The sequence below is a fragment of the Eschrichtius robustus genome, chromosome 16 (assembly GCF_028021215.1).
Source record: "Eschrichtius robustus isolate mEscRob2 chromosome 16, mEscRob2.pri, whole genome shotgun sequence".
NCBI classification, from domain to species: domain Eukaryota; kingdom Metazoa; phylum Chordata; class Mammalia; order Artiodactyla; family Eschrichtiidae; genus Eschrichtius; species Eschrichtius robustus.
Window position 1 is genome coordinate 1,901,475 of NC_090839.1, and position 23,870 is coordinate 1,925,344.

Consider the following 23,870-nt stretch of genomic DNA (forward strand, 5'->3'; position numbering starts at 1 on the left):
CATCACTGCCATCCCTGGAGACCCTTCCCAGGTTCTGCTCACTGGGGAGAAAGCGCTTTCAGAAATGATTCATTAGCCAAGTTCGTGGGCGTCCCAGAGTGCCCACGCCATCCTCAACTGTGAAGGCAGCTCGAATATTTTAAATGGTCAATTTACCTCCCTTATGAATTAGCCCACACGTTCTTCTTCTTTTTTTTTTTAATATTTATTTATTTATTTGGTCGCTCTGGGTCTTAGTTGCAGCAGGCAGGCTCCTTAGTCTCAGCACATGGGCTCCTTAGTTGCAGCATGCATGCGGGGTCTAGTTCCCTGACCAGGGCTCGAAGCCGTGCCCCCTGCACTGGGAGCGAGGAGTCTTAACCACTGCGCCACCGGGGAAGCCCCTGTCCCACATTCTTTAAGAGAAGTTTCAGGTCTGAGAGAGCACAGGGCATCCCCCTGCAACCCAGATGGCCATCCCTTACCCTTGTGCGCCCACCCCTGCCCCTGGGCACAGAGGACGCGGGGGCCAGGCTGCCGCCCTGTTGGTCTCACTCTCCCGTGCCAGACCCATACCAGCTGCCCACCGGTCCCGCAGCTCCCGTGGAGCCCGTCTCCCCCTGCACGAGGTGCTGGGGGTACAGAGGGACAAGCCACCATTCCCGCTCTCCGGCCAAGGAAACCAATACAAACATTAACGATAAAACTTACATTTATTAAGCAACTACTATGTGCTACGTGGCAACGAGGCCCCCACACGCCAGCCGAGGCCTGCTCCCGGGGGCCCCTCCAACGTGCCCCAGCCCAGCTGCGCGGCCCGCGGAGACGGCGGCAGCCCCACCCCCACCGGAGGCGCCCAGAGCACGGCCTCTGGTCCCAAACCAGGGAGAGCGCAGGGCAGGTTCCGGCCTGCAGGCCAGCTGGCCAGCTACAGGGCCACTGAAGTTTGCTGAGACACCGCTCACCTCCACCTCAGGACCTCTGGCAAAGTCACGTCCCCTGTGGTTCTCACCTGCGTCGCACCTGCACTAACGCTATGCTTGGTCACCACAAGCAAAACCACCTGAGCACACAGCCCAGGCGCCCCAGATCAGGCTGGCTCTCCCAGCCCTGCCAGTTTTGGCGCCTGTACCTGCTCCCTGCAGACCAAAGGCAGGACCACCCAAGACTTCCTCAATCTTTGAGACCCTTCCTACCCCTGCTCCTTGATTCTCCTTGTCTTGTACACCCCTCCCCCACGCATCCTCTTTTACGAGTTGAACTGTGTCCCTCAAAACGATACGTTCAAGTCCTAACTCCCAGCGTCTGTGATCAGGGCCTTATTTGGAAATAGGGTCTTTGCAAATGTAATCAGCTTACATTTGAGGTCACACGGATTCGGGTGGGCCCTAAATCTTGTGACTGGTGTCCTTATGAGAAAAGGGAAATTGGACACAGAGACACACACAGGAAGAGGGGCCACACGAAGATGGAGGCAGAGGTGGGGGGGACGCATCTGCGAGACGAGGAGCTCCAAGGGCTGCCAGCAAACCCCAGAAACTCAGAGGAAAGCCTGGAACAGATCCTCCCTCGGAACCCCAGAAAGGAACCAACCCTGCCAACACCATGACTTCGGACTTCTGGCCCCTAAAACTGTAAGAAAATTAATTTCTGCTGTTTTAAACTACCCCGTTTGTGGTAATCTGTTACGGCAACCACAGGAAGCGAATACAACTGCCTATCCCAAACACTTGCACTAATGGAACCAGTGTCACAGATGCTCCAGCACGTACCAGACACTGACTATGCCAGACACTGTGCCAACCTGGGGACACAACAAGAACAGGTCACCGGCACGAAAACCTGGGAGCCCAAGTGATGTGTCAAAGTGCTGTACTCACCACATGACTGCCAAAGGGGCATGAGGAGGGGACATTTCAGTGGGGCCTTGAAGGCTGAGTAGGAGTTTGCCGGGCAGGCTCCTATCCAAACATACTTTAAGGACAAGAGCATACTTCTTGCTCTCTTACTACCCTGCACGCTTCCAAGGAACCCCTGGCTTTCCTCAATGCTCTGAGCATGAGCACGTGCTGTGGACACAGAGTGTAGAACACGGACCTCTCATGCCCCCTCAGGACACCAGTAAAAGAGCCCCGGATATGTATATTTACGGACAAAACACCAAGGTGAGTACACAGACTGCGAGCCCTATCAGGTCAAATCAGGTGACAGCCTAAGGTGAAGACCCATCTCCAAAGGTCAGCAGGCAGATTTTCTGCCCCGGGATGCAGTCTTTCTGATCTGAGGTTTGGAAGCAGTGCTCCAACACACACTTTTGCCTGGATACTTCGGGGAGCTTTAATAGGGGGTGGGTGCAAAGTGCAAATACCTGGATGAATGTTGACGCCAAGGCACCTTCAGGAACAGTGAGTACACTCATCACACTTAAGCTCCAAAAGGCCAGGGTCTGCAAAGGCCCGTGGGCTGCCAACGTGTGCATCTGAGCCACAACGCTTGACTCTCTGCCCAGCCAAGAGTCCCACACGGAAGTCACGGTCAGGGCAGACCCTAGAGCCGCTGTCTGGGTTTGACACCTGCACCACCATTTATCAGTGGGCACTCAGCCTCCCTATACCTGTCCCCTGATTGATAAAATGGGGATGACGATAACCACCACGAGAAAGTAAATGAACTAAGACCTGCAAAGCCCTCAGAATAAGGCCTGGTACACAGTAAGCACCCCACAAGTGTTGACTAAACAAATAAAAACACCCCACTTTTAAACCTGCTTCTCAAGTCATCTCTTTCCTATTTAGCGTTTACTGAGGCTTCTCATTTGTCAAAACCAGTCCCAGCAAAAGTAGTCTCAAAATAGCCAAGAGGCTGAGGACGAGTCCCCCAGGTTCTGTCACGTCATCAAGGAAGAAGGGCTATGACCATCAAGGTGAGTCCCTTGGGGAAAAAGGAGGCTCATGGAAACCAAGGGATACTGCCAAGGACCCCAGATGAGAAAAACAAACAACGTAGCTACCAAAGACACTGAGAAAATTCAAATGGGAACGACTAACACCCCCTTTCTTCTGAGCTTATCTTCTAAACACAAACAGTAGGAAAATTTAAATCTGAATTTCAAAACTTAAGGCTTTGTTAAAGGTGCCCCCAAACCCAAGAGAAGGTTATCTCTAGAACACCACGAGGCCAAACTTACAGAACGCGGACAAGGCTGTAAAGCGAATCTGTAAAGTTTCTGTTAGGTGAGAAGTCTGGCCAGGTGTCACGCTGAAAAACAATTTGACACGCGAATAAGGGCGGAGAAGCTTGGCCAGCAGGTCAGCCCCGAGGTGTCGCGCGCTCCTTAAAGGGCTGCGAGACTGCTAGAACGTCGTCCCACACTCTGGATGCGCCCCTTTGTGCCTCGGAGTGCCAACACCTAAGGCGGCGGGCGTGGCCGGGTCCCCGTCGCCCCATGCGCCCCGTGGCGCCTCCACCAGTCAAGCTGCGCGCAGGGACCGGGGCCGCCCACCTCGCAGAGCCACGGCTTTCGCCAGCCAGGCGGGTCCCCTTAGCGCGCCGAGCGGCCAGCGGACACCACCCCGCGGGCACCCGGTCCCGCCGCCTTGCGCCCCTGCCCGCAGCCCCTGGTCCCGAAAGCGGCGGGTCCCCACTGTGCCCGGAGCGGCCCGGGGTCGTTCACGGCTTGGCTCCGCCGACACCACCCCGCGGGCCGCCCCGCGCCCCCGCCCAGGCTGGCGCACGCCAGCCGCGAAGCGCGCGCCGGGCCACGGCGGGGTCGCGGCGGTCGGCTGCGCCCCGGCTTTGTTCGAGCCCCGCGCCCGCCGGCTGCCCTCGACCCAGCCCGGCACCCGCCCGCACCCCGCGGCCCCGCAGCCCCGGCCCGCGGCCCCCAGCCCACCTTCTGGATGGTTTGCTGCGTGACCTCCCCTTTGCCTCTCGGCCGGGCGGACGCGAAGGCCACCGACATGGTCGTGGGTGCGGGATCAACCCGAGATCATCGGGGTTTATTCTCCGGCTGCTCTCGGCGGCCAGAGGCGCTCATTCTCCGCAGTCGCTGGGGGGCGGGGGGCGTGGGGGGCGCCGCGCCGTGGGCTCGCCCGCCCCTGCGCCGGCGCGTCGCCCTCGGGCCCGCCGCGCCGCCGCCCCGCCCATCGCCTCAGCCCGAGGACGAGCCCCATACGGCGCCCCCGGGCGGCCGCTCTGCGCCCCGCTCCCGGCCCGCCGCCACCCCGCCGCCCCCCGCGCCCGGCCGCCAGTGGTTCCGCCCGGCCCCGCCCCGGCGCGCGCGCACGTCCGCCCGGCGTCGCCTGACGCCTCCGGACACCGCCTTACGCCGGCAGCGCAGTCGCCGGCGTTGGGGGCGGGTGAGCGGTGCGGGCGCAGTGGCGTCGTGAATCGCGGCCTGCGCGGCCGTGAGTGTGCGCTTTTCCCGGTCCTGATCGCGTCGGCCCGCCGGCATGAGCTACGACCGCGCCATCACCGTCTTCTCGCCCGACGGCCACCTCTTCCAAGTGGAGTACGCGCAGGAGGCCGTGAAGAAGGGCTCGACTGCGGTGAGCGGGGAGGCCGGGCGCGGGGGGCAGGCGGAGGCCCGGGCGGCTGGGTGGGGCCCGGGCTCGTCTTGCCGGCGGCTCTCCGGGCGCCTGCTTCCGCGTCCGGGCGAGCGGGGCGGCTCCTGGCTCGGCAGGCGCTCTGCAGGCCGCTGGCTTCGGTGCCCCGCGTTCGTGTCCGGAGCCGTGCGCGCGCCTGGCGCCGACGCCATCTTGGCGGGGTCCTCGCGTGGACCTGGGGGGCTGGGGGCCGGGGCGCGGGACTCCGAGAGGCAGGGCCCGCCCCTTGTTCGCTCCGGAATGCTCCTTAAGGGAGTGACTCCGCGAACTGTGTGTGGACAGCTCCCAGGTAGGCGACTTACCCCCCCAACCCCTGCGGAAAGCAGTTGCGCTTAAAGTCCGGGTCGGCCTCGAGAACAGAGGGCGGCCGGTGTCGGCATCAACCCTGCAGTTTCCGGGCCGCCGGCGCGGCGGGCAGGCTCCGTCTTGGGTCCAACTGCTGAGTCCTCCACCCCTTTGGTCACTGCGCCAGACCCATGTCCCGTCGCACCCGAGCGCGCCTCTCATTTAGACGAGTGCTTCAGATATAAATACGTGCTGTCCTCAAGACACATGTCAGTTTGCTGATTGGTCAAAATGGATGATGGTTTATCTTTTATCTGGTGTTTCAGAGGTTTGAGTGGGCAGAGAGAAAACACACACGATACTGTAAATTTTGAAGTATTTTTTGTTTCTTGAATCTTTTTTGAAATTAAGGCCCCAAATCCATCTTGTGACCTGCCTCAGCTTAAAGATTGTTGGGGTCAGCTGACACCCCCATCCCCATACTATCGTGGGTCACGCCAGGGTGGCTGCCTTTGCTTAACCTGACTCTCTCTGGGCCTGGCCTTCTTTCCCTTGGGAACTTTGAAGACCATGGAAGACAGTTCACGAGAAAGCTCCTTGAAATCCGAAGCACTGCCAACCAGTGCTTTTCTGCACCCCACGTGGAGACTTCTAGAGGTGGAGGCTGGGGTGACACTAAACATCCCACAGTGCGCAGGGGCAGCCCCTCACAGTGACGAATTAGCTGCTCCAGGTGCCTGTAGGGCAGAGGCTGAGAGACCCTGCTCTGAACTAAGAGAAGAGGTTGCTTTTCCAAGTGATTGTCTCATTTGTGTCTGCTGCTGCTTCGATTGAGGGGTTTAACTGGCAGGCAGTGACTTTTTTTCCCCCCATGTTTTTAATACATTTTTCTCCACGCTACAGTGTCAGCCGTAAACAGAGAGCCGCGGGCCTCCCAGTAATACTTGATACGTTGTCCACCTGATGCCATATCAGGCACTTCCCCGCCGCTGTGCACATTGGTTTCAGAAGTGCAGGAGAGGGGAGTTCCTTGGCGGTCCAGTGGTTGGGACTCGGCGCTTTCACTGCGTGGCCTGGATTCGGTCCCTCATTGGGGAACTAGGATCCCACGAGCGTTGTGGCCAAAAAAAAAAAGTGCACGAGAGAGGGGGGAATGTTTTGGTATAGTTTTACAACCACATCAACACTGCTTTCAGGACACCTGACTTCATTGTTAGGGACTCACACTCAAGCCTTCCAGAGACTCTTTGATTCACGGGGTTGAAATGACACGTGTACACATACACACTAATGATGCAGTAGTTACTCCTTAGTTGTGCTGTAACTGAAACTACGTATCAGTATTTTAAGGCACAAGACTAGGCACCTAGATTGTGATACCTGGACTGGCTCTGCCAAAAGTGGATCGAGACCCACGGTGTGCAGGGTGTGCGTGCCACCCCTGGGGTGTTCACAGGACCACGTTAGCATCTGCCGTTAGTGCTCCGTGCCTGCTGGCAGAACCTCGTGTCAGCTCCTGAAGTGCAGTGTTGCCATTTATTGAAGGTTGGTGTCCGAGGAAAAGACATTGTTGTTCTTGGTGTGGAGAAGAAGTCAGTGGCCAAACTGCAGGATGAAAGAACAGTGCGGAAGATCTGTGCTCTGGACGACAACGTCTGCATGGCATTCGCGGGTAAGTCTGGGGCCCGTGCTGTATTTCTCGGTCTCCTAGAACAGTGCTCTGGAGGTTAACCTGGTGGAAGGGCTGTTGAGGGACGGGAAAATTGGGTAACCTGAAATCATTCAAAAGAAAGGGCTGGCCTTCAAGAAGAGGGCTGGCCACAGTTGCAGGGGGAGGTCCTCCCCAGGATGCGGAAGCACAGGGGCCACATGATTAAACACCCCGGGATGAGGCGCTGTGCTGTCGCCTCCATCGCTGCCGGCAGGAGAAAGGTCAGCTGTCACAGCTAACTGCGCCCGTGAAGTGGGGAGAGCTGGACAGCACCCTGCTCTCGGGACGTGCCGTGTGTTCTTGCACTTCTGGGTTTTCATTCGTTTCCTGCCTCAGCGGGGAGGTCAGTTTACCTAAGCTAGAGATTGACTTGCTTTGTCAAAAAATTAGCGTGTTGACAGCCTGTGTAAATACACACAGCTCCTCGTACACGCAGCTTTCTCAGAGAAGCTCACAGAGGCTGCTGGTTCCGCTGGTGGTCAGAATGATCTTGGTGCTGGGTGTCAGAGGACCGGCTGAGGGTGATTGCTGTTCACTCGTGTGATCTGCGCTGGCCTCGACGATCGGCCGGACGAGGGGTGGCTCAGCGGGAGCTCTCTCTGTGTTCGTTGCAGGCCTCACTGCTGATGCAAGGATAGTCATCAACAGGGCGCGGGTGGAATGCCAGAGCCACCGGCTGACCGTGGAGGACCCGGTCACCGTGGAGTACATCACACGGTACATCGCCAGTCTGAAGCAGGTGGGTGTGTGTGCCTGCCGTGGCTCGGCTAGCTGTGAGCAGTCACTGCTTTGTCGTGGAGTGTCCTGCCGCGTTACCTCAAACGTGGCCGCACGCATCACTGTGGGGAGATCAGGAGACCATACTTGTTCCATGCACGTGGTCCTAGCCTTGACTTCTCTCTGTGTAGTTTTACCATATTTATCCTTTTAAGTGGCATTTGTTGTGTTCTTATTTAGTGGCATGGGGCAGTCCAGATTCATATTTCCAGAGGGAAATGATGTAGTTCTTGTCTTGTCATTTTGAATGACCAGTCACCAAGCAGTTGGGAGGGGGCTGAAAGCCACGCCCACTCTGGTGAAATCTTAGTCACCTGTGAACCAAAATGTGTAGCCAGGTTGCGTCTGCTGTCAAAATAATTCCAAGTAGCCCCAGCTGTGCTTCATGATGCAATTATGGTCTTTCTGAGAATGAAAATGCAGCAAGAGAAGGAGGAATGCTGAAAACCACGGGCTCATTTCATTTCTCACCTGAATTGCAAATAACCTGAACGTGGGCTTAATTTATTTTCATCCCTTCGTTAAAAGCTGTGTTTGGAATATCATGTGTGTTTTACTTACGGCGGGTTCTGGGGGGCCTTCGTGCCAAGGCAGCAGTGTCACTGTGTCTCTTTTTCCACTAGCGCTACACACAGAGCAACGGGCGCAGGCCGTTTGGCATCTCTGCCCTTATCGTGGGTTTTGACTTTGATGGTACCCCCCGACTCTATCAGACTGACCCCTCGGGCACGTACCATGCCTGGAAGGTGAGTCCCTGACAAAACAGAGGGGCTTTGTTTTGGGCCATCTTGCCAGTAGAAGCAGCTTTGGAGGCCACTGGGACCTTGAGCTGGCCTAATCCTGTAGATAGGTGTGTACACATACACAAGTGTGTTCACGACACAGTTGTGACACGGGAGCTGAGAAGTCGTTAAGCGTTGCTTTTTGGGAGGAAAGGACAGCGAGGTGTAAGGATACGTGGCGTAGTCAAGTTGCCCGCGTGTCTTTCAGTAGAATCCCTTTCTTGGTAGGAATCAGCACCAACTCCACATAACCCTTTGCAAAAAGAAGCCATGGGGCAGGGCCTGGAGTACAGGCCCGCCTGCCCCCAGGCTGCCCCTCACCGTAGCACATGGGAGCGGCGTGGCACTGGCTGGGCCATGGGGGTGGCGGTGCGGGTCGTTTTCTTGGGCTGGCTCTGGATTGTCACACTCTGTGCCATGTAACACCCATCCCTGTTTCAGGCCAACGCTATAGGCAGGGGTGCCAAGTCAGTGCGTGAATTTCTAGAGAAGAATTATACTGACGAAGCCATTGAAACAGACGACCTGACTATTAAGCTGGTTATCAAGGCCCTCCTGGAAGTAAGTTTGTGTTTGAAATCTGGGCAATATGTTGAAGACGCGCACGCCGTGGTGGTGGTACTTGGGCTGGGCGGAACGGACAGCGCAGAATGGAGCAGCTGACATGTGGGCAACAAGGAGGTGGCAAGGGCGCCAACCATAGCACCAGGCACTGCTCTGGGGCTGTATCAGCTCCTTATACATCTGGGCAGTCCAGGCACCGAGAGGCTAGGTGGCTTGCCCAAGCGCTCAGCCTTTCCGAGGCTCGAGCTACCGCTATAGAGTCAGGGACTTAGAAGCGCTGGGAATAGTGGGTGGAAGCCGTCCTTGGAGGTGCTAGGGGGTGAAGCCAAAGAGGCAGAGGGGGTCCAGACATCCGGGCTTAGTGGTGGGAAAGGCTGAGAACAGATGGGAGGGCCGTGAGCACACCTGCTGTGCAGGAGGAGGGACCAGCAGCCCCGCCCAAATCCAGCTGCCTGAAGGCAGGAGGATATCGCAAAGGACTGGCCACGTCAGTGCGCAGCTAGGACACACGCTCTGGGTACTGGGACCCCGGTGTCCCACCCCCATCCCCTTGTGTGGCAGCGCTGGGTTCGGGCTCACAGGGCACATGAGGGCGCTGTTTGGTCTTGAGGTGGGTGAGGTATCTAACACTCTTCTCTCCCCTCCGAGGTGGTTCAGTCAGGTGGCAAAAACATAGAACTTGCTGTCATGAGACGAGATCAACCCCTCAAGGTAATCACCAAGTTGGTTTGCTGTCCTTACCTATGGAGTGTTCCCAGTGGTCAGGGCAGGGGTAGTGCACATTCAGGACCATTCTGCTGTGGCTTTAGCCCCGAGAAAGATTCTTTCCAAGGATCCCCACAAATGAGTCGAAAGCATTTGCGTGCTGAAAACCTCAGCTGTGCACGTTTGCTTCTGCTTTATAATTATCACCTACACATCAGTTCCAGCTTGTTCCCTGGGTCAGGCACATGTGGCCTTGCTTTCCTGTAGCAGCAGCTGGAAGGGGCATCTGGGGCCTGTGTTCGGGGGCCCTTGTGTGGCTAACCATACACTGTTCCTTTGATAGATTTTAAATCCTGAAGAAATTGAGAAATACGTTGCTGAGATTGAAAAAGAAAAAGAAGAAAATGAAAAGAAGAAACAAAAGAAAGCATCATGATGAATGAAATTTTGCCTGTAGCTATTTTTAAATTCAAATCATGGCTGATTTTCCAAATGACATGTAGGCATTTCTATCCCATTTATCCGTACTAAGTGTCCTACAATAAACTTCCCTGTTTTTTAACCTTTCTTTTAGGGGTTGATGTTATCCTTCAGGTGTACTGATAGCTCTTTAGAAAGCTTGCTCGCTTTGGGTCTCTGGAGCCATTCCTTCCAGCTCCTCGCCAGGCTCTAAGACAAGGCAACGGCCGAGTGGGGCTCCTCCCTTGGGGTTTGTGGGAAGGCTTTACGGGGTCCACACTGCTGTAGACAGGTGCCGTGGTTACAGAAACTCAGGGTTTCTCCCATTCAGGAGTTCTAAACAGGATGACTGTTCTTACGCCTTTGTTCAAGTCCTTAATGAATGTATGATGTCAGGATGTGGGGACAAACAGTGCTCAGTTTACATCTTGAGCTCATTTTGCAGAGCAGTAGCTGTGGAACTTGTCTTGAATTTCTGGTTCTAGTAGATGAAGTCAGCACTCCTGTTTGCTACCTCAAGACTTCTGGCTGTTTCCTACCCTCACTCCCTTTTTAGCCAGAAAGATGACCCTTCTAGCTTCCAGTCCACAGCAGGGTGAGTCATGGTCCTAAGCTTTGCCTTTACAGAAAAACCCTAACCACCCTTCTCCTGCACACCTCTGCTGCTTCTCGTGAGGCCCTGCCGCCAGCCCTGGTGATGGCATTGCTTTTTGGCTTCCTTTGCCCCAGGAGAACTCACAAAAGGCTTCTTAGAAGAGTCCTTGGGCTGGTTGTCTCTTCCGACCACAGTGATTGGTAGGACTCCAACGCCAGGGCTCTGCTGTCTCCAGCTTCTCTTGTACTCTGGGTTTTCATTCAATGGCATGTATGTGTCAGGATTCTAAAGAGGACTAAAGCGTATCCCTGGCGGTCCAGTGGTTAGGACTCGGTGCTTTCACTGCTGAGGGCCCAGGTGCAATCCCTGGTAGGGAAGCTAAGATCCCATAAGCCACGCGGCATGGTCAAAATAAACAGGGGTAAAGAGGCCCAGAGACATGTTAAACTTAGCCTAAAGTGTCTAATTGTCACAGTGATTGTCAGTTTAAAGTTTTAATAGCAAGGTTAGTCATAGGTGGTAAACTGTGACTTGACTATATTTAGACTCTCTAGCAGAGAAATACCTGTTTAGCCTGAGTGCTGAGTCACCTACCTAGTTTAGTGCTAAGGCCAGTTGCATGTAGCAGGTCAGCTATGGAAGGTTTTTATTTTTAATTGGTCAAAGATGTTTGTTAGTCAGCAAAAAAATGGAAGATTGCTAAGAGTTTGTTAAATTCTGAAACTACCGGCAATGCTCAGGATCTGTTGGGGAGAGGTAGACAGCCCGGAAGAGGAAGCTGGCAAGAACACAAGGCTGCATGCAGATGTCACAGGCCAACTTGGCCTGCTGTCTGGTCCTCCTCTCAGCCTGAATCACTCACAGATGGCCAGGTGGGCCTTAGTCCTGAGATTGCTTTTTAAAAATCACCTGGAGGACTTCCCTGGTGGTGCAGTGGTTAAGAATCCGCCTGCCAATGCAGGGGACATGGGTTCAAGCCCTGGTCCGGGTGGGTTCAAGCCCTGGTCCGGGAGGATGCCACATGCCGCGGAGCAACTGGGCCCGTGCGCCACAACTGCTGAGCCCACATGCCACAACTGCTGGAGCCCGTGCTCCACAACAGGAGAGGCCACTGCAATGAGAGGCCCGCGCACCGCCAACGAGGAGTGGGCCCCCGCTCGGCGCAACTAGAGAAAGCCCGCGCATAGCAACGAAGACCCAACGCAGCCAAAAATAAATAAATGAATGAATTTATATAAAAAAAAATCGCCTGGAAACCCACTGCAGTGAAATTACATGCTTTCAGTCTGAAACCAGCCAAGTCTTGGCTTTTCTCTGTAGTCCCAGGGTCCAGCCCTGTAACAGGTTCCAAGGCATCAACGACATGAAAGTTCTGGGGAGCTTGGAAGCTGTATTATGGCAGCGAAGGGGCCACTTCCGAAGCAGGTTCTCTGAACTAGTGTCCAGAGTATCCGGAAAGCAGCACCACTCACCCCGGGAAGGTGGCTCTCAGTAACCTAGGGCCTGGTTCATTGCCCTGTACCCAGACTGGCCAGGTCTCAACTCCAGAGTGCCAGATGTCCCCCAAATCTGAACAGCACACAACACCTACCTTGGGACAGGCATGTGAGCCATGATGTAACTCGGGCAACAGAGTCAACAGGATTATTTATTTTCAGAACAGAGAAGAAGAGGGTTTTAAAGGTTTGCATGTTTGTTTATAATTACAAGTTTACATTGCTCCAACAGAGCAGCCACATTGCTATGTTCTAATTCTTAGCCATTAATTCCTACAAAAATAAACCTAAGCTTTTACAGTAACTTAAGCGATACAACAGAACTGAAACCGTTAGGCCTGCTTAAAGGGATTTAGTTACCAAGGTGCTTATGCTCACCACCATGCCCTGTCAGAGGGACGCATGCTTCTACTGAAGGTCTGATCCTTTTGTTCATGCAACAAATTTATATTCCCCACCCTCCCTCCACCCACCAGTAAAACAAAAACACAGAACTATTTACAAGTGAGAGGAAGTATGCTCTCGGTCAACCGACCTTGCAAAAAAAAAAAAAAAAAGACTGGCTCATTTCCAAGTGGATAAGACACCGAACAGTGTTCGGCCAGAGTCCAATGCTGACTGGCCTGGGTCAGGGACTGGCAGGGAGAGGGCAGGAGGGAGAGGGACGCCGCAGAGGAGCTTGTCCTGGGCATTTACCCCCAGCCCCGATTCCTATGGAAGCCACACTCCAAGTGACAGCTCCCAGCTCCCTCCCGTTCAGGGCCCCCAACCCCGCCAGCCCGCTAGTCGCCGCTGCTCGGGATGTCAGGGTCGTCTGGTTTGCTTCTACAACATGATCCGTGGGACACCCCACTTTCCATGCCCTAGGCCCCCCATGCCGGCCACGCCTGGCTCCTAGGCCCCACCTGTGGCAGTGGGTGCCAGGCCAGCAGCACCAGCAGCCAGTTGGATTACAGAGATGCGCTTGGCTGCTGCATTTGCCAAATGGGATTTGATTCCACGTTAAAAATCAAAGCTGTCCAAAAAAGGTCACAAAGTGAGGATCACACGCTTTCGCTCTAGAAACCTTTCTGCAAAATACCAAAACCTTAGAATCAGGCTGTGCACAACTAAGAAGGAAAAATAGGCCAAGATACCTCAAAGAGGTTTCCCATATACACGTCCCCCCAAAAAAGTGGTTCTAACTTAGACCATGTCCAAGTTCGGTTCAGTCCAAAACATAAGCAGTAGCATGGGAATTTTCCAAACTCAGTAAACAAAGTGACCCACGTCTCCCGCAGGAAGTGCAGCGTTTTCCAACGTCCTCGTAGACACAGCCTGGCGTCGGTGCCGCTTCAGCGAGAGCCTGCGAGGAGGAGAGACAACACCTAGTGAGCATGTCGTCCAGGCAGCTCCCCGGCCCGAGCCCAGCACCGTGGATGAAGGGCAGGGGCTGCTCGACCTCCCTCCCACCCCAAGTCAGGCCGGGGCTTCCCAGACCTTCCCATCACAACCCAAGGTCATCGTTTTTGTTCACACCGGGGGGCGGGGAGGCAGCTCCAGGTCCCACCCGTAGCCCACTCACCGCCCAGCCCCTACGGGGCACACACGTCACCCTCGACCTAGTTAAAAACGCAGACTCAAGGTCAGTGCAAGGCCAGGCTGGAGCTGAGGCCGGGCTTGTAACCATCTCTCCTTCCTGACCACACCGGAGTGGGGAGCACCCAGACCCTCACTTTGACAGCCCCGGGGCCTGGGTCCCACCGTCCCCAAGAGCCCCCTGGGGGATTCACTCAGAGGGTCACGGCCTCAGTTTGGCTCTGAAGCTCCTGAAGAGGCTTCTCCTACCTGGCAGCCCCGTCCGGATGCCCCCTCCCCCACCGGAGGACCCCAGAGCTCCCCTCACTCACCTTCGGCTGCCTCCTTACACCCTGCCAGTCCCAGCTCTGTGGGACGTCGGGTTACGACGGGCCGCACCGTTGCCCCTGCCCCCTCGAAATCCACCCCGGAAACTACGGCCACGAAGAAACCTTCCCGACACCCCGAAGGTCTCCGTGTTGAGCTTCCTCTCTTCAGCCCACGTCGTCCGCCTGGAACTGAACCAACAAGACAAGGAGCGTGAGGCCGACTACAGCGGGCACTCCTCACAGCTCTCCGGGCCGGGCCCCAGCCTCACACAGCCGGGGAGGGAGAAAGGACGGACGGACGGATGGTGACTCGTCACTGGAGCCACTGGGGGGGCAATCCAGTCAGGACCCTGGAGCTGGAGACTCAACACTGCAGGGGCTCCCAGCCCAACTTCCAACCAGGCCTGTCTCCCACTGGACGGGGCTGCTCGGTACAAACCTCTCACACCTGCGTCATCTAAGGCCGGCACGCAACACCAGCGCGCCACGAAGGAAGCCCTCCCTGCTTGCTAGGCCCAGGGCCCGCGCAGGCTCCGAGACCCGGAGCAGATCACGGACCCCTCCAGACGAGTCTCCAGACACGAGGAGGGGGCTGGGCTAAACTGAGCAGGGTCTCCAAGGCTGTGACACGTACGCTTTAGGGGAGGTGCGGACGCAGCACCAACGCTGCCAACACTCGTTTCTGCCCCTCCAGCAAGGACCCCCCGATGTCCAACTGTGTGCCACGGGGCTGCTTACAGGCAGCTCACACGCAACACACCCAGCCCAACCCCCTGCTCCGCTGCCCCCCCGCCCTCCTCACTCCCAGCAGCGGCAACCGCAGCCTTCAGCCATCCAGGGTCTCCTCACAGCCCAGCAGCAAGCCTTCAGGGCGTGTCAGAGGCCAAGCCTCTCTCCCCTCCTCCAGCACTGCCCACTACCCCAAAGCCTCTGACGTGACCACTCAGCTTCCGTGCCTGCCCCACCTCTGCCCACTCTCCACAAAGCCGCAGTGAAACCTCAGAAAGCACTGCTCTCCCCAAGCCAGTTGTCACCGTGACCTACAAAGCCCGGCAGGGACCGCCCCATCTTCATCGCTCCTCCATGACACCCCCAGGCTCCGCTCCAGCCACACAGCAGCTGCACGTGCCCGCCTCCGCCTTGCACCCCGTCCTGCGTTCACCCTCCCACCGGCTCCCGAACCTCACCCGAGACCTCGGCGCTCCACCCCCCTCACACCCAACACACGCCCCAACCTCTCCCGCCTCACTGCTAGGTGTTATCTCGTGCGCCTGTTTTTTTGTTCTCTCTTTCCCCTGCCAAAACGTAAGAGGGGTGGCGGGGGGAACAGGGACCGCCCGGCTTGCTTTCTGCTGTTCCCCCAGTGCCCGCAGTGTGTCTGCTACTCCATTTGCGAATGAATGGATCTGAGTTTCCACACCATGCCCATTCTGCAGACTTCGTTTACTGTCTACCTGGTTCTCGGGCAACATCTGAGCACCAGCTGTTGGGTGCTAAAAACAAAGCACGTGACAGAGTCCCCGGCCTCAAGCAATCAGGTGGGTGAAAGAATACTGCGAACACTCCTGCCAGCTGCCTCAGGTAGCAAGGGCCTAAGGCCACCAAGGTCAGACCAAGAAGCAGGGCCAGGCGAGGTGGTACCGAACGGGAACATCGACGTGGTGGGGAGGGTGGTCCAGCCCAACCTTGATGAGAAAGGGGCAGCTAAGCAAAGAGGGGCCGGGACCTGGGTCAGATCCCTCAGGTGCCTGTGACCGCCAGGGCTTCCCACACCACCACCTACCGCTGGCACCACTGGGCCTGACGTACCAATTACGGTAATAATGTGAGCCTAAGAGATGTGCCTTGAACCTAAGACCTGGGTTTAGTCTCCAAAAGAGCATGCCCCAGTCTCAGAGTTTGGGGGCAGAGTGTCTTCCCCCCAGCTCCCCCAGGCTTTGCCCGGCCCCCCAGCCCCCTGACCTGGTCTTGAGTTCAGAGGAAATGTTGTCAAAGAAGGACTTGGATTTGTCATAGTAGCAGTTGGGCCCCAGATGATCCTCCTCAGCAGGGGCCTCGTCACTCTGGGTCACCACCGCCAGGTCCTTCTCCTCCCCTTTCTCAGCTTTGTCGTCTATGCAGAGAAGCAGAGCGCTGAGATGCCAAGGAGCAAACAAAGCCCCTTCCACCAGGACAGGTCCTCGCTGAGCCACTCGAGGGCTGGCCTCAGGCCTCAGGGAAACGGCTGCGAGTGTTCTACACTAAGTGGAAAGCTCTTCTGGCTCCTCGCTGCTGGTCTCGTCCAGCCCTGGGCCCTGCGATCTGCTCCTCATCCCCCAAGCATGGTCCTCCCCCCAGACTCCTCTCCTTTCTGGGAACTCCTCAGATGGCACGGTTTCCCCGCCGACCACCATCCCAGCTGCCCCCGCCCGTCTCTCCTTGACCTGCACTGTGGACACTCCTGGGGAGGGGCAAATTTTCAAACCTTTAAAATTCAGTTTCTTCTTAAATTCTTTGTCCAGCTCCTCTCGGTTGAACTGGGCATTTGCACTCTCAAAATCAAAGTCGCCTTCAAACTTGATTGTGTTTTCCTTGACGTTAGTTGGACGGCTTTGCCCTCTGGAGCGATTCCTTGTTCGTCTGTTCCCTGTGAGAAGGAAAGGACAGCCCTGGCTGGTAAGCCACTAAGTCAGCATTACTCGGTGTGAGACAGAAGACAAAGCGGGGACAGAGCACACCGAAGCTGCCGCTGAGCCCAGCACCCTGAAACCGTCGCCCACGGAGAAGCGGGCAGGAGCGGTAAGCGGAGCGCGACCGGGTGGTTCTCGGCTCCCCAGAACTCAAGTGGCAACAGCTGTTACCTGATCGCCTCCTCTGAGGTCTTCTGTTCTCGTCATTCACCTGCCCTTGAGTCTGCACAGCTGCCGGCTGAGCTACATCTAAGGCGCAAAAAGGAAGAGTAAGGCAAAGCGCCTGCGAAAGCAGAGCCCGGGGACGGGAGCAGAGCCTGGCAACGGGAGCAGGGCGGCGCCACCGGGGACTGCGCAAGAGCCGGCCCTGCAAAAGCCTACAGGGCGGGGGGCGGGGGTGTCTAATTAAAGGATAAAAAAAGAACCCCAGGAAGCGCTGTGCCACTGAGAACACGAATAAACTCCAGGGGAGTGAGTATTTAAGTACCGCTGGCGGCCTTGCTGCTTGGCGGGGCTGGGCGCCCGTTGAGCTGCATCCCCGCGGTGCCCTTGCCAGGTAACAGCTTTTTGGTGTTCAGGTTATCAAGAGAACCAGTCTGGACAGCCTGCTCCACCATGGGGCTCTTGCTGACTGAGACAGTCGGAAAGCCAGCTCCTGAGTTGAGGAGGAGGAGAGGTTAATAAGAGAGACAAGGAGAAGGCCACACCCCCTCGCCCCCGACAGACACAGACACTCCTCGTCCAGCGGGCTGTGCGGCAGGAGGAAGGCCACCACCTGGAGAGGCTCTAGCGAACCCAGGCAAAGCCCCCACCCCGCACCATCCCCTCTGCGTCCAGCCCAGGCAGCAAAAAAGCCAGCAGGCTCCCCCAGTTAGGGCATCCGGAGGAGGGAAAAACAGCCCAGCACAATAAGCACCTCTCAAGCAGTTTAGAAAAAGCTTCCCCCAAACCACACAAGCTCTAACCCCGAGGGAGCTCGGCAGTCCCGAGATGCCGGTGAATTCACGGTCTGAGAATGTGTTTCGCTCTGGGCCATGCTGGACAAGAACCACCCCAGTCTGGCATCTTCCACAGAATGCAGTGCTCAGCCTTTGAAGTTAACATTCTAGAACACTGTCGTTTTTGCTTAAGGCACAATAAAACCAAAAAGGAGGAAGTGATGAGAGCTGACTACAGAGAAATAACAGCCTGCATTCCTCCGGGTGAAGGCTCATCGTAAGAAACGAAGGGTTCCCAAGGCTGCCCTTGGAGACGGCGCTGCACTGAGTCTGTTCCCACCACACGGCATCCCCAAGCCTGAGCGCAGGCGTGCTCAGAACCCGGCCTCGGTGGAGGTGCCCCTCACGAGATGGGCCTCTGCCGCAAGAAGAGGACAGAGAAGGGCGTGCCACACACGTCCGGCCATCTCCTCCTTTCCCCTCCCACATTCCGGTGGGCACTGTTTAAACGGGACAACTGAGGACTGGGGGGAGGTGCACAGACTTTTGAGACAGAAATAAATGAGCCCTAACCATGGAGTAACTATTATCGGAGGGGCAGCCCAACACAGTGAAGACTGGATAGTCTACCTTTGTTTTTAAACATAGAACAGAAACTATTGTCAGAAATTACTCTGAGAAATTCCTCACAACCGGATCAAAAGTACTCAAAGGGCAGGCCCTACATACTGATACTTCTTTTTTTTTCTTATTTTTCTTTTTTGGCCGTGTGGCATGCGGGATCCTAGTTCTCCCCGACCAGGGATTGAACCCGTGCCCCCTGCAGTGGAAGCGTGGATTCTTAACCACTGGACCGCCAGGGAAGCCCCCCTACTGGTACTTTTAAGTGTCCTCTGTGATGGGCATTCGTCGACCTAATTTCTCCGGCCTAGCGCCTCACTCAGCACGGCCCTCCCTGAACAAGACGGCTGCTTCCTGCTCACGCTGTAACTGGATGGGGCAAGAATCTTGGGCTCATTTGCTTTTCATAAAAACAGATCAATCTATCTTGCCCTAAGAGCAGTTTTATGTAAATGATCCTAAGGACAATGAACTATCTTGTGCAATTTTTAAGTGGGGAAAGAAACATCACTACCGCTGTAACTCAGATCCACTGGCATCCATGCAGGAAAGCAACACATGCAAAGTAACAGACTGACAGTAGTTGTGTGCCATAATGAAAGCCCCAGGTATCATTTTGGACAGAGTCTCTGCAAAGGTGAAGGCGGCGCACGCGGCGCTCTCACGTCAGACCTCTGGTGAAAGGAGAAGGCCCAGAAAGGGCAAGAAACCACCCACAGGTGCGGCACCCGGCAGACAGGTGGGACAAACCAGTGTTACCAAGCCGGTCATCAGGCCCACTGCTCACCCGGTCAACAACTCAGGCTAGCCACCCAATTTTAATGGTGCTTCATTTTACAAAGACACCCGAGGCCCCCGATGCGGAACGCCCTGGATGGGTGAGGAATGTGCCGCACGGATCCTAGAGCAGCATGCCTGTTACTTGGGGGATCGCCCTGCAGTCTTACCCAGCAACCTACACTGCATTTAGGACCAGCAGAAACCCCGGGAAGTGGCCTTCTGTGCAGAGGGACGTTTCCCATACGTGGCAATCAGAGTACAGGTCAAAACAGACCCTGGACCCAGGAGAGTGAACAAAGTGCACTGCTGGTTCTTTCTAATACCCTCTTTAAAATTGTGAGAGTTAATAAGTCAGGATTACGTGCAGAAACACACAGAGGCAGTTTAACTGATCCATGGGCTTGGCAAATTATCTGCTACAGCTACTGTCATTCTGGTCTACTGGTTTACCCCCTCGCTCTTAGGATGGCTCGCAAGACAGCATGCAGTTCTGCAAAACTGCTGTTACCCTTGGAAGTGAGCTGATGTGACTCTGAGGACATGTCAAGCTCTGAAACGGGCTGTGGAGATGGAGAAGAACTAGGGCTGGAAGCCGCGGCTGAGGCTGGAGGGCTTACCAACTTTTCTAAAAGAAGATAAAGGAGAAAAGAGCAAAAAAAAAAAAAAAAAAAGCACACAAATAAGTAATGAGAAACTCGTCTTGTGTATAGCAGGCTTGGAAAGAGCCAAGCCATCTCTCATAGGACACTTTGCTCACACAAGCCTAATCTAGAAACAGGGAGCCAAGCAGAGAAGGGCTCCTGCACCCCAGGAGCAGCAATCAAGACAACGAGGTTCTTCTATGAGAAGCACGTGACTCATATGAGTGAAGGGGGTGATGCCTGCAACTCCGGGGTTTGAATGTGCCGCAAACCTATGGCCAAGGTGACTCTCACGTCGCGCGTGTAGAAGCGAACCTTACTCAACCTCAGGGGAAACTTCATTTTTGAGCAAAGCACTGACACGAGAATGGTAAAAGGATAGGATAGGTGGGCGTTGCATTTAACTTTTGTATTTATAGGCTGACAAATGTGCAAATGGTTAGAACTCATCTGTAATTACACACATCGGTTATTTCTTCTTTGAACCAGACGTACCACAACTTCCACCCAGACACAGGCTGACACTTTAAATGAATTTTGATTCGATTCATCTGTTCCAAAACTCACCCTGCTGCCTCTTCCACTCAACTGAGGAGTTACTAAGCGTTCTAACTAGTTGAAGGGCCACTGAAGAAGGTGCTCAGTGTGCGCTGCCAGCTGAACGTGACACGAATACAGCGTCCCCACCACCAGGGTCTGGCCCCACTCCTGGATGTCACGGCACAGGCACTTTACCAGGTAGAAAAAGGTTACTCACCTAAACCCAAGGAAGCGGCATACTGCTGGCTGAGCAGGGAGCTGGCGGCCAGCTGGCTGTAGGGCGGCATCCCTCGGAAGGGGCTGTAAGGCACGTGTGGCTGGAAGGAGGAGGCCGAGCCCGAGCCCAGGGAAGACTAAGCAATGAGACACACAAGTGAGAGCAGCTCAAGGCCCTCCTATCACCCTGCCTGGAGAGCACCGTGCAGACTGGGAAAGGCAGCCCGATCCGTCAGCCTGCTCCGGGAGGCCGAGGCGGCACTGAGGGGCGTGTGAGCCTCCAGGGTGGCCTAAGGGGCCCAGAGCTGCCTTTTCCACGTTCACCCCCAGCTCCACCTGCCAGGTAATTTTAACACGACCTTCTCCTAACTCCATGAACCCCTCTAATGGCCCCACTACCGGTCGTCAAGGAGTCCAGGCTCTGCCAGGGATGAGGATGGTGTCCTCACCTGGGCCCTGGCCCCAACACGCCGGGGCACGGCTGTGTAGCCGGGGAGCTACCCCACGCGGTGTCCTCTCTCCGGCTCCCCGTGCTCCCGGGAGGCCCCTTCATCCCTCAAGGCCTGGCTCAAACACTTCCCTCTTCTGGAGTTCCCAAGGCCGCTCACCTCAAACCTTTCAGAAGTCTGGCCCGGGGCTTCTCCATGTGCCCACACAGCCCAGCGTGCAAGCCCCACCCTGCAGGGAGCACGCTCTGTCCCGGCGCCTCCTGCAGCGTGAGCCCCGCAAGAGTCGGTGAAAGTCGAGGTTTACAAGCCAAGGAGATATTAGCCTGGACTCCCTAGTAATCCTGGGCAGAACACGCCATAACACAGCAGGCAGGCACACGGCATGACACCTGCAAATTCAGCATCCCACAACGCTGAATTTATCATCGGGACAGTGTTGGGAGAGCGAGCCCTGCTGTCCCAAGTCTGTACTAGCATCTCTCTCACGCACAGCATGCCACCGGGGCTTCAGGCTTACCCTCCCGAGACAAAGGACAAACGCCAGGTGCCGGCAAGACTAAGAGCACTCTCCCCTACACCGCCCAACACGCTGGGCCGGCCTCACTCTACAGCACACCCGGCGCGTGCCGCAGGAGATGAGGCCTCCCACAGAACGCCAACAGCTAGACAAAGTTCAACTGCTTTTCACGAAAAGGCTATTCCTCGAGTTGAGCGCTCTGGCCAGATGACACCCAGCTCCGCCTGGAAGCCAGCGCCTCTTAGAGACGGTGCCCACGGCAGAAACGGGGCAGCGCACTTACTTGAACAATAGCAGGGTCCTGAGGGAGCGCATGCTGAGCTTTCGGAGGTTCACACACAGTAATGTCTTTGATGTCACTTCCCCGGAAGATGATGTACTCATAAACTTCCTCTCTAGGGGGGGCAGGCCTATCTGTGGGACGGTCTTCAGTACCAAAGGACCTCACTTAGGGGTTGAGAAAAAGAAGGGTTATGTTGTCATCCTCAACCAAGTGCATTCAATCAGTCCTCCCATAGGAGCCATCCACAGCATGCAGTTTCCACGTTTCAACTGCTCCGCCCCCGATTATCAACGGACGATACCTACAAGACCCCAGCTGGCAAAGCTCCAAAAAGTTCTAGGTCACAAAGACGACCACGAACGATTCAGAGCCTGACAGTCTCCCTTCCAAACACGGAAGGCCAGCGCTCTTGCAAAACGACGTCTGCTTTGCAAATCCACCCCCCCACCCCCGCCCGCCGCCCCGGTTCACATCTGACTTTGCAGATTAAACAGCCCCAAAGCTGCTTTTTGATTGAAGCCTCGCACCGCACCGCCCCTGGGGAGTCTCTTTTCTTCTGAGAAAAGCCAGCAGGTTGAGTGTCATCCCCACCCTTCTGCCCACAAGCAGCCTGGGAGGAGCTGGTAGGGAAACAATGGGAGAAAACGGCCCAGAACGCGGACCCACACCACCAGCGTCTGTACCTCCTGAAGGGGTTTCCTAGGGGATTAACCCCTACCGGCAGGGTTCAAGGAGCCCAAGCAAGTGCCTCCTTCTCAGGTCTCTGAGGCAGAGCTGGGCTTGAAGCAGCCTCTATCTAATCCTAGCACAACTCCCGCTGAGGACCAGGGACTACGCTGGGCCTCAGTTTTTCCAACGGGGGTCTCAGGCCAAATGTAGCCAAAAGCCAAGAGTACAAGTGACCACAAAATCTTACAGTACTAACCTATGTCCCGGAGCAACGCATCTATCGGAAAACTTAAATACTAGGCTTTCAAAGGAGCTACTCCCAGAGCCGGGAACTGACCGCGACCTGGATGGGGGGGCTCCCTCTAACACAGGAGCACGTAGCTGCGCCTTGACCCTTAGAGGCCCAGCTCAGTGTCTCCAGCCTAACAAGAGCAATCAAACAAACAGGGTTTCTGCAGACCTGGCTGCACTCAGCACTTCCAAGAGGCAGGGGAAGGACACAGTCATCGTCCCCGGAGGATGAAGACAAAGAAACTTTGGGCCCACCTCCGGCCTCAACACGCTCAGAAGAGGCTCTGGACTCCGGCAGAGCCACAGTACAGCCATCTTTCTCTAGGTCTCCCAGGGACTTCAGTGTGGTTACCAGCGCCCGCAGGGAGGGGTCGGTCACAAAAGGGTAAACCCACAGACTGAAGCGTCTGAACTAGAGTAGAAAGACGCTTTAAACAGGAGCATGGAGCCGCCAACCGATGCTCCTATCCCGACAGGAGAATCCATTAAGACGTGGTTATTTGTTCAGGCTCAAGGCCCCAGCTGCTTAATAGGTTCCAGAAGGGCTTGCAGGAGTCGCGTTTTCTCGCTCCCCAGCCTTCTGGGGAGGCCCCGGGGAGACCCCGGGCCCCTCGCCCCACCCCTCCCCCACAGGGACCGGGTTCTCGGCGCCAGCTGCCCCCACCGCCCTCGGGCAGCTGGGGAGGAAACAGCCTAGCAACGCCGACCCCCCACCTGCAAAGGTGGGCTACGCCGCGGGGGGGGGGCTACGCCGCGGGGGGGAGGCGGCGCCGCGGGAGCTGGACCCGCCCCCACCTCCCCACCCCAACCCCGGGCAGGGCGGGCCGGCCGCGCACAACTACGCTGCCGCCGGGGCGCGGGGAGCCCATTGTGCAGGCCGAGCCCCGGAGGGCAGGGGCGGGAGCGGCGCGGAGGCCCAGGGCGCCCCGGGGGGCGCGGGCAGGATGTGGGGGGCGCCCCGGGGGGTGAGGCGGGACTGCGTAGGGGAGCCGGGGAGGGGGGGTGGGGCGGGGGCGCGGGCCCGGCTGTTGGCGGGGGCGGGGCGGTTGGGGCGGCCGCGGGGCGCTACCTTTGGCGAGCGCCACCGTGGAGTTGTCCGTGTCGATGGTGTAAAGAATGCCCTCGTAGCGAATCTGCGCCTTGGAGATGAGGCTGATCTTGCTGCCCAAGTACGGGGTGCCCGAGGAGCCGCTCATGGCGGCGGCCGCCCGGCCGGGCCTGGCCCGCTCGCCTCCGCGCGGTCGCCTCGCCGCCCGCTCCTCCGCCTGTGCGCCGCCTCACCGCCGCCCGAGGGCCTGCGCGAGGACCAGAGAGCGAGCGACGGCGCGCGGCCGGGGGCTCTGAGGGGAACGCGGGGGAGGAGGGGTCGCAGCAGCCACATCCGGGTCCTGCGCCGCCACGCCCCGCCCCCGC

At 56.7% G+C, this 23,870-nt stretch overlaps 3 protein-coding genes across 7 annotated transcripts in view; 1 reads left to right on the top strand and 2 right to left on the bottom strand.

The window, feature by feature from the left end:
• Positions 1–4,042, bottom strand: part of SS18L1 (SS18L1 subunit of BAF chromatin remodeling complex) — a 28,745-nt gene extending 24,703 nt beyond the window's left edge. For 2 of the 3 annotated variants that reach the window (XM_068565399.1, XM_068565398.1), the window contains exon 1: positions 3,872–4,042. In XM_068565399.1, the coding sequence (XP_068421500.1) occupies positions 3,872–3,940 (69 nt within the window). In that variant the 5' untranslated portion in view covers positions 3,941–4,042. Of the gene's footprint in view, positions 1–3,166; positions 3,692–3,871 lie in introns of those variants that run through there. The other variant, XM_068565400.1, reaches the window with a different exon arrangement.
• Positions 4,043–4,302: 260 nt separating this feature from the next.
• Positions 4,303–9,974, top strand: PSMA7 (proteasome 20S subunit alpha 7). Its single transcript, XM_068524416.1, has 7 exons — positions 4,303–4,526; positions 6,414–6,540; positions 7,194–7,318; positions 7,980–8,102; positions 8,580–8,699; positions 9,351–9,413; positions 9,751–9,974. The coding sequence occupies exons 1-7, from the start codon at positions 4,431–4,433 to the stop codon at positions 9,841–9,843; spliced, it is 747 nt and encodes a 248-aa protein (XP_068380517.1). The 5' UTR covers positions 4,303–4,430; the 3' UTR covers positions 9,844–9,974.
• A 2,116-nt stretch (positions 9,975–12,090) lies between these two features.
• On the bottom strand, positions 12,091–23,834 carry LSM14B (LSM family member 14B). 3 transcript variants are annotated; one of them, XM_068565672.1, is made up of 10 exons: positions 23,527–23,832; positions 21,498–21,661; positions 20,250–20,385; positions 19,360–19,476; positions 17,000–17,167; positions 16,684–16,761; positions 16,308–16,469; positions 15,806–15,956; positions 13,847–14,032; positions 12,091–13,302 (listed from the first exon to the last, which is right to left on the bottom strand). In XM_068565672.1, the coding sequence occupies exons 1-9, from the start codon at positions 23,651–23,653 to the stop codon at positions 13,861–13,863; spliced, it is 1,275 nt and encodes a 424-aa protein (XP_068421773.1). In that variant the 5' UTR covers positions 23,654–23,832; the 3' UTR covers positions 12,091–13,302; positions 13,847–13,860. The 3 variants fall into 3 exon arrangements, with proteins under 3 accessions (XP_068421773.1, XP_068421774.1, XP_068421775.1); XM_068565673.1 differs by lacking the exon at positions 16,684–16,761 and having other exon boundaries at positions 23,527–23,834; XM_068565674.1 differs by lacking the exon at positions 19,360–19,476 and having other exon boundaries at positions 23,527–23,833.
• Between the last annotated feature and the right edge of the window lie 36 nt (positions 23,835–23,870).